General features: G+C 32.1%; 3 protein-coding genes and 1 non-coding gene across 5 annotated transcripts in view; 3 read left to right on the top strand and 1 right to left on the bottom strand.

Annotated features, from left to right (window-relative positions):
• Positions 1-187: 187 nt before the first annotated feature.
• On the top strand, positions 188-1,669 carry LOC107933199 (probable ribosome biogenesis protein RLP24). The gene is made up of 4 exons (XM_016865367.2): positions 188-300; positions 730-843; positions 944-1,080; positions 1,173-1,669. Exons 1-4 carry the CDS (start codon positions 220-222, stop codon positions 1,345-1,347), a joined length of 507 nt encoding a protein of 168 aa, XP_016720856.1. The 5' UTR covers positions 188-219; the 3' UTR covers positions 1,348-1,669.
• A 1,626-nt stretch (positions 1,670-3,295) lies between these two features.
• LOC107933209 (secreted RxLR effector protein 161-like) lies at positions 3,296-3,955 on the top strand. The gene has a single exon (XM_016865374.1). The coding sequence runs from the start codon at positions 3,296-3,298 to the stop codon at positions 3,953-3,955; it is 660 nt and encodes a 219-aa protein (XP_016720863.1).
• A 2,513-nt stretch (positions 3,956-6,468) lies between these two features.
• LOC107933202 (major allergen Pru ar 1) overlaps positions 6,469-14,914 on the top strand; it is a 43,215-nt gene continuing 34,769 nt past the window's right edge. The window contains exons 1-2 of one of the 2 annotated variants that reach the window (XM_016865368.2): positions 6,469-6,776; positions 6,866-7,341. In XM_016865368.2, coding sequence (XP_016720857.2) covers positions 6,473-6,776; positions 6,866-7,167 — 606 coding nt within the window. In that variant the 5' untranslated portion in view covers positions 6,469-6,472 and the 3' untranslated portion in view covers positions 7,168-7,341. Of the gene's footprint in view, positions 6,777-6,865; positions 7,342-14,914 lie in introns of those variants that run through there. The other variant, XM_041089946.1, reaches the window with a different exon arrangement.
• Positions 11,597-11,792, bottom strand: LOC121216402 (U2 spliceosomal RNA). Its single transcript, XR_005912593.1, has one exon. It is a non-coding gene; the product is annotated as a U2 spliceosomal RNA (small nuclear RNA).

Here is a 14,914-nt window from a genome sequence, read left to right as displayed (position 1 = left end):
GACGAATAAACTTGAAAACCTGATGAATTGAATGTACGGAAGTATCATATGCTTCAGGTTATACATGATTCTCTTTTCATGCTAATGTCAACTTATGCAATTTAAGATTGTGATACCTCCTTAAATTTTGCTAATTAGTCTCTTTATGAAATCATTTCTGATATTGTCAATGTTATTTTCTGTTTAGGAAATTGTGTTTTGTTAGTTAATTTAAGAAGAATGAGATTAGAGAAGTGCTGGTTTTGTTCCTCCACTGTATATCCGGGGCATGGTATTCAATTTGTTCGCAACGATGCCAAGGTAGGAGTTTCTTTCTTACTTTTACATGTATTCAAAGGTTATATTACTTTATTGCTCTTAAAGGTTCTTCGCTTTTGTTTGTTTCTATTTAGTTATTATCCATATTGGCTTATCATGCTACACATTTGGTTTGATTCTATGGAGTTGGCCTTTGGTTTGTCCAGAAGTCGCCTTTCTGTCTTTCTCATCCATTTTTTAGTTACTCTCGTTGCAGTATTTTTCTTTTTTGTTGCATTTCTCTATGTAGTGGCCTAAAATTTGATACTTGGTATGTGTTTATGCTTGGCAGTGTTCAGATACATGCAGTTTTCAGCAACATTTATGCCAGATTGAGGGCATCAATTAAAATAATTTATAGTACTATGTTCCCTACATGTCATTCGTGCTGTTTGCATTGATTTTAATTTCTGATGGTCCAAACATTTTCAGATTTTCCATTTCTGTAGATCGAAATGCCACAAGAACTTCAAGATGAAGAGGAATCCCCGTAAAGTAAAATGGACCAAGGCCTATAGGCGTTTGCATGGAAAGGACATGACACAGGTGATAGACCTAAGGCATTGATTTTGGACTTTTTATTGCATTATTACAATGCTTATACCAAAACACTGCATGATTTCTATTTCTTTTCTTTTTGCACCAGGATTCAACATTTGAGTTTGAGAGAAAACGTAATAGGCCGGAGAGATATGATAGAAACCTTGCAGAGAATACTCTGAAGGCCATTAAAAAGATTGATAAAATCAGATCAGACAGGGCATCTGACCACATCAAAAACAGGTTGGTTTGTGGTGCTTTCAGTTCCCATTGAAAGATATTATAACATGCACTTTAGTAAATAATAACCCTTCCATTTTTAAATCTTTTTCCAGGCTTAAGACAGGCAAAGTCCAGAGGCAGAAAGAAGCAAGGAAGCAATTGGAGCTGGGCATTCACTTGGTCAAAGCTCCGCTCGCACTTGCACAAGATTCATCTCTTTGTCTTCCAAAAATCAAAGTCAATGTGTCCCAAGCACAGACAGAAGAGAATCAGCCCATGGAAGACTGAAATTGCTTCTGCTGTTCCTCGGCTTGGTATTTTTGTCCACCAAAATCTTATGCATGCAACTCGTGGCTTAAGTTATCAAGAGGTTTTTTATGTTGTGTCTAGCGGTCCAGAATTTTGATTAGCATGTTCAAATGTTATTGTTTTGAGTAGCATATTTTGTAGTCACTAATTATGGAAAAGTCATTAAAAACGGATTATCTTTGTTTTTCCCTTTTAAATGTGGTGTTGAATATCTAGACTGATAATTTCTGGGGATAGTCTAAGAATCTTAAATTTTATAGAAAGCCAATAAAGTGCTTGCTGGACGAAATGTGGTGATTAATTGAATTGCAAGGTCATACATGCCGTTAATTTTTTAATAGCTGATAAATGAGTATGACATAGTGCTCATAAATTTTCTATGAAGGATGTCTTTAGATGAATGGAATTGTTTGATAGCTTGAGGTTATAAATCTTTGTATTGATTTTTCTCAACAATCTGAAGCCTGTCATACTTAGCAAATTTTTCTGTGAGAATGGGTGTTTAAGAATTGTGAATTGTCTTGAAATATATGCGGTTGTGATGGTTGATATATTATCAAGCATGCAATACATATCACTGTCATGACAGGTTTTTATAGGAAATATTTGAAATCGGTACGAATTTATATTCCTGTTACATAGAAATATATATTTAGCTTTATAGTTAAAATTTTAATAGAAATTTTAATTTAATTAATATTTTTATCCTTAAAAACAAAACAAAACATAATATAATAATTATCATACAAATAAATATTATTTAATTAAAATATTTTTTCAAAAGCCATGTTTTAGCGGTGTTTGTTAAAAAGCGCCGTTAAAACTTATCTTCATTGTGGCGTAAGGTCGTGGTCTTTAGCGGCGTTTTTGGGAAAAGCGTCGCTAAAGGTCGTGGTCTTTAGCGGCGTTTTTGGGAAAAGCGTCGCTAAAAGTCATTGTCTTTAGCGGCGTTTGTCGAAAAAGCGCCGCTAAAGATCATGGTCTTTAGCGGCGTTTGTGGGAAAAGCGCCGCTAAAGGTCATGGTCTTTAGCGGCATTTGTCGGAAAAGCGTCGCTAAAAGTCATCGTCTTTAGCGGCGTTTGTCGGAAAAGCGCCTCTAAAGATCATGGTCTTTAGTGGCGTTTGTGGGAAAAGCGCCGCTAAAGGTCATGGTCTTTAGCGGCGTTTGTGGGAAAGCGCCGCTAAAGTTAGCGACGCTGTCATTAGCGGCGTTTTTTGCGACGCTTCTCAAAGCGCCGCAAATTCTTTTAACGGCGCTAAAAAACGCCGCTAAAGGCCTAAAAAGCGCCGCTAAAAGCCTGTTTTGGTGTAGTGTTTGAAGAAGCTGAAGCTCATCAAGGCTGGAAATAGGCAGTGGCTAATAAAATCAATATGATTGAGAAGAATCAGACCTAGTAGCTAGTTGAAAGGCCACTCAATAGAAAAGTCATTGAAGTGAAGTGGGTGTTTAGAGCCAAGCACAATGCTGATGGAAGCTTGAACAAACTGAAAGTAAGGCTGGTTGTAAAAGGGTTCAGCCAAAAGTATGGCATTGACTACTTTGAAACCTTTGCACCAGTGGCTAAGCTTGACACCATAAGGCTGCTAGTTGCCTTATCAGCACAATTGTAATGGAAAATCCATCAGCTCGATGTGAAGTCAGCCTTTCTCAATGGTCTCCTTGAAGAAGAGATATATGTTGAGCAGCTTGAAGGCTTCAAAATTGTTGGTTAAGAAGACAAGGTGTACAAACTGAAGAAAGCCTTGTATAGCTTGAAACAGGCTCCAAGAGCCTGGTATAGCAGGATCGATGGCTATCTAGCTAACCTTGGATTTGAAAGAAGCATCAGTAAACCTACTTTGTATGTGAAAAAGTAAGGTAGTGAAACTCAACTGATAGTGTCTCTATATGTTGATGATTTGTTAGTAATAGGAGGAGACCAAGCAATGCTGACAGACTTCAAGTGCAAAATGCAACAAGTGTTTGAGATGTCTGATTTGGGACAAATGTCTTACTTCCTTGGCATGGAAGTATCCCAAACTCAGCAAGGGATCTTCCTAAGTCAAAAGGCTTTTGCCTTAAAAATTCTAAACAAATTCTCCATGCTGAATTGCAAAGCAACAAGTACACCAGTAGCCATTGGAGAGAAACTATCAAGCCAATGCGATTTTGAGAAGGTTAGTGAATCAACATATAGAAGTCTAGTTGGATGTTTGTTCTATTTAACTGCCACTAGACCAGACATTATGTTTGCTGCAAGTTTGCTTTCAAGATTTATGCATTGCTGCAATGAAAAGCACTTTCAAGCTGCCAAAAGAGTGCTCAGGTACATCAAAGGTACTAAGAGTTATGAAATGTTCTTTAGCAAAGTTGAAAACATGAAATTAATTGGCTATGCTGATAGTGATTGGGCTGGATCGATAGATGATATGAAGAGTACCTCAGGGTATCTATTCACCCTTGGTTCAACCATTTTTTGCTGGAGTTCAAAGAAGCAAACTGTTGTTGCTCAATCAACTGCTGAAGTAGAGTATGTGGCAGTTGCAGGAGCTGTCAACCAAGCCATTTGGCTAAGAAAAATAATGGTCGATTTAAATCAACACTAAAGGGAAGCAACAGAGATCAATTGTGACAACCAATCTACTGTTGGAATTGCAAAAAATCCAGTGTTCCATGGGAGAACGAAACACTTCAAGATCAAATTTCACTTTATTAGAGAGATGGAGCAAGCTCAAGAAGTAAAGCTGATTTATTGCAGTTTTGAAGAACAACTTGCTGATATTCTAACAAAGCCCCTTAGTGTGTTAAGATTTGAATATTTAAGAGCCAAAATGGGAGTTTGCAGCATGCTAGCCAAGAAGGAGTGTTGAAGTTGGCATGCATGCAACAGATAAAGCAACCAAAGAGCATACCATGCAACATAAGTTATGCGGATGAAGTATGAAGAAGCAGATCAAGCTACATTTATAGCACACAAAGTACATACAGTCCAAGTTATGTGGATGAAGTATGAAGATCAAGCTGCTGTAGTATTTCTGGATGAAGTACATGCAACTATTGAAGTTGATGCTACTGCTCAATTTCAGTTTCATTTTGTTACTTTAAGTAATATTTTGTAACTTAGTTAAATTAGAACTAAGTAGGCAGTGTATTTAATGTTATTGGGTGCTGATAAGATTGATAGATCAGCTTACCTAATTGTGCAAGTTGATTTGCAAGTTGCAATGTGCAAGCGGTGCAAGTAAGTCTAAAAATAGTAAATATGTTAAAGCTGACCAGCTTATGACTGGTATATGTATTGGCAGTATGCCATCTTTTTTAATCAAAATTTCAATAGAAATCATTCAAGAGAAATACTCTCTCAATTTTTGCTTTCATAGTTGTTCAAGCCAGATTCTGTTTGTTTGCTAAAAAACCTCCAGACTTGAATTTCAAAGTTTTGTCATTCTTTATCCGGATTTATTACGTTGTTGCTCAAGTTTTTTACTGAGCTTTAACTTCCTCCGGATAAATTATTCAAAAACCCAACAATACCTATAGTGGAAATATATCTATATCCAAAACTCATCATCAAGTTCAGGTAACATAATGAAAGAAATGATAAATAGAAGGTACCCATTGACTGCAACAACCAATAACTCAATAGGAAAATTGAAGTGCTAAAGATGGTTTGAATTACCCAACACTGAAATGGGGTTAAAGAGAGTTTTAGGGATGATTTCACCATTTGTTCTATCTATCTTAGAAGATAAGTGCTAGGAGTAACATGTTTTAATCTCATTTTAATACTTATTTTATGCTCTTAATCCTTTAAATTCATATTTTTATACTTAAGAGAGTATTTGGAAGTAAAAAGAACGAAAATCAGAAAAATCGGAGTAAGGTACAGGAGCTACACGGGCTGATCCTTTCATATGGCCGTGTGAGCCACACGGAATGCCACACGGTTATGTGGCAAGTCATATTGATTTCATGAATTAGCACTCTAAATTGCTATGATATTCTATGTTAAGATATAAACAACATTTTTTTGTTTTCATAATTAATAACAATCTTATAATCTATATGAAAATGAAAGCATTTAACAAAAAAAAGGGGGGGGATTGTGTATATGAATGGATTTAAGAAAGAAAGACAAGTTATTGATTTGTGAAATGTAAAAGTAAATGTAAAAGGAAATGCACATCAAGGTAAATATTATTACTATTTTGCTAACTTAATATTCTTATCATTAAGTTAAGAGACTCTTGACCACATTCATCTATATTATTACTTAATAAAAATTTAAAGGGTAAACTATTTAAATAATCACCCAAGTTTTAACGCAGTATTGTTTTAGTTATTTAATTTTTTTATTAATTTAATTACTTCTATAGCTCGATTTAATTTTTTAATCACTCTATTATTAAAATGTTTTGGTCATTAAACAGAAATGTTGATGTAACATTATTTTGAATAATATAATATTTAAAAATATATATGAAACTCTTTATATGGATTAGATTTGAAAATGAAGCATTTTAAAAAATGAGGATAAATTATATATGAACTTTGATTTAATAATTTGACATATGAACTTTAATTTGTTACAATTATACATATGAAACTTTGATTATGGTTCAAATATATATATGAAACTTTAATTTTGATTCAATCATGCTCATTTAAAGAAATAAATACATCAATTTATTTTTATATTCTATAAATATAATTATATGCGTACATCAATAAATCATGTTTATTTAAAGAAATAAAATGATTATATACTTATGTAATAATTAAAAATTATAAATATTATACAAAAACATTCAAACCCATTTCTATCCGAGTTATTTACCATTTTGATTCTTATATTTAAAAATAATAATTCCAATAACCAATTTATGGACATTTATGAAATTTTGTTTCACATTGCTTTCTAGATTGTCAAGCATTTGACTGTAATTTTGATATCTCGGTTACAAGGATTGCATGAAAAACGAGTTCGCCGCATTTTGTTTGTATTGAAAACTAGCCGCCGCCGCATAATATGCAGAGAAGAGGAATAAAATTACATTCTTTGTGCAAGGTGGTATTATTTTGTCTATTTCTTTGTCAATCAATCTTATCCAATGAAGAATAAGATGGAAATGAAATGTGAGTGTATAAATAGCATGTTAGTTTCTCATTTCTTCCCATATCGAATAGCATCAGTTCATAATATTTGTGTTGAATCAATTTGTTTGTATAATTTGAAGAGAAAAATGGGTGGTTTTGCAAAAGAAGTAGAGGTTAGTACATCACTTCCCCCAGCCAAGGCATTTAAGGCATTTGCTGAAGATCTGGACACCCTATTGCCCACAGTTGCCCCACAAGCAATCAAGAGTGTGGAGCGCCTTGAAGGAGATGGTGGCCCTGGAACTATAAAGAAGATCACCTTTGCTGAAGGTAATTTAATTACTTAAAAACGGTAAACTACAAATTTAGATTATCTTTCTTCACATACCAATGTGCTTGTGGGGTGATAACAAATGCAGGGTATGGATTCAGTTATGCGAAACACAGGGTTGATGTGTTGGACAAAGACAACTTCTTGTACACTTACGTTGTGATCGAAAGCGACTTTTTTAACAACACGGTGGAGAAAATCAGCTACGAGACAAAGTTTGTAGCAGCAGCAGATGGAGGAACAAGTATTAAGGTAACTACCACGTTTTACACCATTGGTGACAATCAGATTACTCCAGACCTAATGCTCCAAATCAAGGAAGCATCCGAGAAGCGAGCCCTTATTTTGAAGGCTATTGAAAATTATGTGTTGGCAAATCCCGATGTCTGATTTGTCTTACCCAAAAAACTGTATTTGATTTGGGTAGTAACTCGTTTGTCTCTCTGGATTTCATCATTTCTATTTCCATTGTAATAAAAGTCTTTTCAGTTGTTATCATCTTTCATATATACTTGAAACCAATGTTTTATGGTTCATGACACTAACACACTCATTATTTGTAAACCTCTAGCTTTTGTTTGTGTTTTTAAGGTTGGATTTATAGTTTTGTTAATTACTTATGTACTTTTTCATGTTTCTATATATGGGATCTTTTGCTTGGTTACTAAACTCTTAAGAGGGTTTTTAGAATCTCTTTAGTGTCTAACACTGTGGAAAAAAGTGGACATCAGAAGTCTATTTTATATTTCATTTTTTGTTACTCCTAAATTATTTAACTTGAAGATATGTATAATGGCCTAAATTTTTAGTGGTGTCGGAACAGTGATACGAGATCACTAAATCCGACAAATGATTAGAAAATATTATTAATTTAGTGAATATAAATTAAATGTGAAGTTAGGAAAATTTTTGAAATATCGAATAGTGTACTAGAAATAAATATTAAAATAATTAGAATCGAAAACGAGGTATCGAGACTTTGAAAATTTTAAACCGAGCCATAAATATTTTTATAAATGTTTATGGAGTGTTAATAAGTTAGTATTAAAGTTTGTCAATAAATTTTAAAGTTTCGATAGTTAATTGAATAAAAAGGACTAAATTGTAATAAATGTAAAATTATGGAAAATGATTAAATAGCTTAAATGATAAAAGAAAGAGGGTTTAAAAGGCAAATAGACCCAAGGTCTATTTGGGTTAGACGGCAAGGGCATGAAATCAGCAAGAAAATAAGGAGAATTAAGGGTAAAATTGGAATATTGCAAAATTTACTTAATAAAGCTAGGACTAAAGTGGAATTATCTAGATTTCTCTTTATTTTTATGTATTCTCATTAGCAAAAACACCATAAAATGGTTTCATTAAGTTGGTTTTTCATATTTTTACTGCAAGTAAGTTCAATTCTTGATTATTTCTTGAAATTTTTGTGTTTTTGTGACTTTTACAACTAGGTCCACTTGTTGAATTCATTAGTTTTTGATTCTATGAAAGAAATTTAAAGTTTCTATGAATATGTTCTGGAATTATATGATGATTTAGCATGGAATTAGAGCTTTAAATTGTTTATATGCAGATTTTATTGAAAGAATTGAATAGAAAGTGAATGTTTGGGACCTAATGGTGAAAGAGTTTGAAGTTAGGGTTTTATGTGGAAATTCTGAATTTAAATAGTTGTGAAATAACTTATAATGTCTAGGCAAAGTATTAATTGGGAAAAAAATAGTTTAATAGAGGGGTTAGTTGAGCAAGGACTGAATTGTATGAACTGTGAAATTTGGGGCAAAATGGAAATCAACATTTTTCACTAAAACAGTTATGGACAACAACAATAGTCTAATTTTGAAAAATCACCAAAAATTTTAGAAATCAAATTAGAGAATGAATAAAATATGAAATTAAAGCTTATTAAGTCTAGTTTCTTATAGAAGAAATGGTGTAAGCAACGGAATTGTAAATCATGAGATATAATAGATTTTGTGGGACAAGATCAGAATGATTTCGAGTTCCCCTGTTCTGATTTTGGAAAATCATAAAAAATTGGATAAAAATAATTAGGGGCTTAAATTTATATTTTTAAAATCCTCAATGAGTCTATTTTCAAGAAAAAGAAACGGAAACATCATCCGAATTCTGTAAAAGGAGATAATTAATTTTTAATGAGGAAGGGTCTGAACTGTTAGATAGTAGAACAGGGGTGACTTTAAAGAATAAACTGTACTTATTGGCTAAACCACAAATTCTGAAAATTTTATCATAAGAAAATATGTGAGTCTAATTTCAGGAAAAATTAGTGGATTATAATTTTGAGTTCTGTAGCTAAAGATAAAAATAATTTAGTGACTATGATACGGATGGACAGCATTGGAATATACATAAGTAAATAGTGAAATTATAGATAATGTTACTTATAAGCGGGTTATAAACATCAAGAATGTGAAATAGAGTGAAGATGAAGTCAATATTGATAAGTGAATGATTTTACAATGATAGATCGAGAACCCGAAGCAAGTCGAGGAAAAAAAAAGTAGCTAATTAGTCCCTGAACTTTCACAAATTTTGCAAATCGACTCAGGTAAGTTTATGTGGTTGAAATTTAATGATTAAATGTTAATGTTATGAATTATATAATGTATGATGAGATATATTTATTGATGAATAGAGAATAAAATAATTACCCGAAAACCGAATAAATGATCAAATTGAGCGGAACGTCAGATTTGAGTACTTCTGATCAGTGACAAGTGATAAGTGGTAGCCCCAGCTACACTTATCTGATCAGTGACAAGTGGCAAGTGATAAATGTGATCCTTGTAAGACCGTGGCAAGATTATGACTTCAAAAAGTGATAAGTGACCATACGCAAGACCATAGTTATACTATGGCAAAGTGGAAGTGAAGTACTCAATTTTCTGTAACTGTTCCCTAATTTGATTAAGAATGGTATGTGACAAATGGGCCCAAAAGAATTAAAGGAAATGGATAAGTGGTAGTGAGTTTATACAAGGGAACTCACTAATGATTGTGGTTGACAAGTGAACTTAATAATTGTGTATATTGTATACGTGTATAAATATTTGGTAAGATTTATGTTTTATGTCTATGAACTTACTAAGCTCCTATAAGTTTACTTGAGTGTATTCAATGTCTCTTGTATATTGATGCGAAAATATACGGAGGATCGGATCAACACTGAGGATCACACTATCCAGATTATCTCCGGTAGTTTTTCTTTGTAAATTTCTTTGTTGATTTATATGGCATGTATATAGTTTGATGATTAAGTAAATGCTAAGACTTGTTTAATGAATATGTATTAAAGTAAAGAGTAATGAATATGCTAAATGGTATAATTATAATAGAAGTATGATTTAGTATGAAATTGGTTGAAATGAATTGGTTGGTTTGAATTGGTCTTGGTCTTAAAATTGCAGGGAAGGTTAGATATTTATAAAGAGGTTATATTAAGCTTATTTTAAAAAAAAAACTGAGATTTTGTGAAAAATTCCCTATGGTTTCGATTTAATTCTGATTTGGTCCCGAAGTATGTTCTGGGCTTTGGAGGCCCATCTAAAGGACGTCATGACATGTTTTAGTAAATGATTAGTGTTTAACTCGTAATAACGGAAAATTAATTCGGTAAATTCCGGTAATGCCTCGTACCCTATTCTGGCGACGAATACGGGTAATGGGTGTTACAATATGAGAAAAGAAAGACAATTTATTTGCTTTATGAGATGTAAAAGGAAATACATATGAAGGTAATTATTAAATATTGTGTTTACTATTTGATAAAAGCTTACAATTTTTTATAACAATGCTTAAACTTTCTACAAAACAAATATTTGAATAAACTTTATTCAAAGCAAATAACTAGTTAGAAAAAGGTAGGAATGGACATTTTTTCTAGGTATTTAAATCAAGTTTGAATTTTGATGTCATCATTGTTGGGAGTATTTTACCTAAATATTACCTCACCCGAACAAGATTATTCTTAAACTATAAAACGGACAAGGACACATGTACTTATACCAAAAAATAAAAACAAATTTCATTCAAATATTCTTATTCTATAATTAAAATTTTTTATTTCATGCGAAAATATATTTATATGTTAGGCTTTTTAATTATGAATGTTAAAATATGACAAGGCTTGTTTTTATTGGTGATATTCATTAGAATGGGAAGTTACCTTGTGGATGGTGGGGTAGGATCCCAAACTCTACAACAACAGTGGACGTAATATATGGAGAAACACACACAATGGGGAATTTAGGGTCAAAATTGTGGTCTCTTAAAATGCCTTTCAAAGTAGTAATGTTAGAACAATGAACTCGTGTCTCCCATGCAAAGTGGAAATTCAAAGAAGAATTGGATCAGCTGAGACGAACTGTGCCATCTGTCTTGAGGAAGATGAAAGTAAATATCACGTACGCTATTGGTCATTTTTCTCTTCTAGTTTATAATTTTGAATTGGTGGTTCATATGAACTTCAGATTGCTAATAAAGAATCAATAATTTACTCTGATTACCGGGAAGCTTGAGCTGAAATGCGTGAAGCCTGTAATTAATAAATAAAAAGCATCCAATTTATTTACTAAATCTATCAAGATTTGTATATTGAATATTATGCGCTACGTGTTGAATTTAGATTTTCGATTGATTCTGGTTTTTCTTTATTTTATTCCCTAAGAAAACACAACAATCAACTAACCATTGAAGAACAATTTGTGAAACTAGAAAGCTACACCTGGAACTTAAAACAAGAGCCATTAACTTTGCACCTAGAAGTGATAATTGAAAATTCTGGTACTGGAATTAGGTGGAGTGCGCCGTGCCCAAACTATAGTGCAACGCCTGGGCGACGCTCGAAAGCCCCAATAGCAAGCTACTGTGATGGACTCTCCCCCTTCAAAAATACATTTAATACCATGTGAGCCAATGGCCCACGTATCAGATATTAAACTGATAAGAACAGATACTACACTTGATCTTAGCCAAAAGGCCGAGAAAGGTATGCTGTTTTATGTCAAGCATCGCACTATTTAAGGCCTGCTTCTCGCCTCTTCTTACGCTCGCTCCCTGATGTGGGATCTTATGCAAAGGAGCAAGGCACCATCCCAGCAAAGATTTAGTTTCCGTAATTGCATCGGACAAACAAATTTAACATTGAAAGAAGCAGGCTTAAGCTAAATAATTCAACAATAAAACCACTTTTCTAACGATCAAAACTTTGAAAAACAAACGCTACAGATTATGGCCTAAAAGAAGCAGCAATTGGATTTTAGAATACAGATTATCTTCTGCCCTCATTAATTAAATTATTTTTCAAGATTTTTTATTTGGAACAAAATGGAAATTTCTCTGGAACCCGGTGGTGATCCCATATGGAAATAGATGATGGTGAAGGTTCTTGAGAAGATGTGGATAGAAATACTAAGAAGGAAGAGACCAACGGTAAGGCAGACACAAAAATGATGGTTGACCCAAGGCCGACCCCAAATCTATCATGGAAGGACACTAATGGGGATTGGAACTGGTAATATTGCTAAAACGGCGATGACAAATTCTGGCATGGGGGATGATGATCATCTTGAATTCCTGGAAGGAGATATTGACAGATCTACTGTCAATGGGATTCCTGCGATAGATTTTTCTGATAGCATTCAACGAATCCTTTTTAAGGAAATGGAAACTATGGTGGTTCTGAAACTGCTAGGTAGGAACATCGACTATGGGGCTTTAAGCAATCGGATTAGTAGCTTTTGGAGACCTTCTAAACCCTTTCATCTTATGGATAAAAAAAACAGATATTACTTGGCAAAGTTTCAGTGCACGAATGATTTTGAGAAAGTTATATCGCAAGGCCCTTGAATAATCTATGGGCAATACTTGACTATCCAACGTTGGACCAAAGAGTTTAATCCGTTACAACCATATCCAAGCATGGTGATGGCTTGAATACTTGACTGTCCAACGTTGGACCAAAGACTCTCAGGTTTTTTATATAAAAAGAGGATTTATGTAATGATCCAAATTCACGAGCATCAGAAAAGTATAATATCGGGTCTCCGTCTTAGTAAACCGAATTAGTAAATATTATTAGAAATATTTATGAGTCTAGTAATGTGTTTAATTAAGTTTTAATTAAGTGAATTTAGTTTAATTAAGAGTAATTAGTAAAAATGACTAAGTTGAATAAGGGGTAAAAGTTGAATTATAGATCAATAGAAAATAAAAAGGATTAAAATGGAATTAAGCCATTAATAAGAAATGAGCGGCAAATATGCAATAAAAATCTAAGATTTTTATTTTAGATTTTAATTATATAATTAATATTTTAGATATAAATTATGATAAGTTAATTTAAAATAATTATATTATAAGATTTTTATAGGATAAATAAATTAAAATTTTGACAAGTGGATGGTGATGATAATATACAAAAGTAACAATGTATATGTGAACATTTGTAATATATGTATTTGTGTATTAAATAGATATTTATTATATTTATTATTATTATTTAATTAATTGATATTATATTATTATTTTAATGAATAAATTAGTAAGTTGACAAATGTAAGGTGATAATAAAATACAAGTGTAATAAATCGTATACATACAATTGTAATATACATATTTATTTACTTATTATTTAAGAAATAATAATATTTATTAAGTTAATATAATAAAATAATAAACTAAAGTAAAATAAAATGAAACAAAACAAAGCATAAAAGGAACAGAATCATTCGAAAACAGAGAAGGGAAAGAAGAAAAGAAAAGAAAAGAAAAGAAAAGAAAAGGGGGAAATAGGGATTTTAAAGCTTGGAACTTAAATAGGTAAGTAAATTAAGTCATTTTCTTTTAATTTTGATGTTTTAGAAGCTTTAGAACAAAATTTTGTTGAAATTAAGCTAAAGTTTTGGAAGTTCTTAGGTTTTTGAACATAATTCAGGTTGAACAAATTAAGCTATTAGTTTTACATAGTAGGGACTAAACTGAAAGAATTTTGAAATTAGGGTTTTATGATGAAATTTAGATAGTTATGTCTAAGTTTGGTTGAAGATTGAGTAGAAATAAAGTATGAATTGAGATAGAAAAGTAAGTGAATTTAGTTAAGACTAAATTGAAATTAAAGTAGAAAATTGAATAGAAATTAAATTTATTAGATATAAATTAGTAGTGTATTGATGATTATGAAATTATCTTAATTTTTTTGTAGCTAACATCGCACCCGAGGCATCTACGAAGAAAGGAAAAGAAAAGGTGACGAGGAGTAAACTCGAGAAAATTCACGGTTTTTTTTACTATAATTCAAACTATTATTTATTAAATGTTATATTTAAATTTATGTGTATGGTAAGTAAAGTAAGTATCAATATTGAATTGAATGAAATTGAGATGAAGTATTATTATGTATGAATATTTGATAGTATATTGTTGGAAAGTGAAAAATTGTATCGAATTGAATTGTACATTGAAAGTGAAATTGAAATTGAGAAATGATTTGAATACCCTATTAACTAGTGCGGCTGAGTCGGATATAGTTGGCATGCCATAGGATTGGAAAAGTATGAGAATTTATCGGCTTTGCCGATCAGGCACTATATGTGTCGTATTAGGCACCACGTGTGTCGTTTCAGGCACTTTATGTGTCGTATACTGTTTCTAATATATTAATCAGGTACTGAGTACTGTTTTAGGCATACTGTGCTGTACTGGTGTGTTTGATTGAAATCCGTATATCTGTCAAAGTCCGGGTTTGTTAATAGGGTGAATATTCGAAATGAGTTAATTGAATAAATTTGATTGATTGTATGACTAAAAGTATGACAAAGAAATTGTTAGTCGAATTGTGAATTGAAATTGTATGTGAGATTTGGAAACATGAACCTAAGGTTCATGAATTGATCAAGTTCAAGTTTTTAAGATATGATATTGTTGATGAATTATTATATATGAAATATGAAATTGAATGTAAATTAGTTCTTATGAGTTATAAATTTTACATGTTTAATGTTATATGATTAATATTTTTAATTCATTAGAGTTATATAGTTTGAATTTTGGTAATACCACTGAGTATGATATACTCAGCGTACGATTGTTTTCGTGCGCAGGTCAGTAGAAGTCA

This window comes from Gossypium hirsutum, chromosome A02 (assembly GCF_007990345.1).
Source record: "Gossypium hirsutum isolate 1008001.06 chromosome A02, Gossypium_hirsutum_v2.1, whole genome shotgun sequence".
In the NCBI taxonomy this organism is placed as follows: domain Eukaryota; kingdom Viridiplantae; phylum Streptophyta; class Magnoliopsida; order Malvales; family Malvaceae; genus Gossypium; species Gossypium hirsutum.
The sequence above is the reverse complement of the archived record's forward strand: the minus strand, read 5'-3'. Positions and strand labels throughout refer to the sequence as shown.

Bases quoted from the DNA above. Each gene is read 5' to 3' on its own strand.
- LOC107933199 (XM_016865367.2), top strand. From the start codon at position 220: ATGAGATTAGAGAAGTGCTGGTTTTGTTCCTCCACTGTATATCCGGGG. The intron at 844-943 runs GTGATAGACCTA...TTTTTGCACCAG, and splicing joins ATGGAAAGGACATGACACAG to GATTCAACATTTGAGTTTGA. The intron at 1,081-1,172 runs GTTGGTTTGTGG...ATCTTTTTCCAG, and splicing joins TCTGACCACATCAAAAACAG to GCTTAAGACAGGCAAAGTCC.
- LOC107933209 (XM_016865374.1), top strand. From the start codon at position 3,296: ATGCTGACAGACTTCAAGTGCAAAATGCAACAAGTGTTTGAGATGTCT.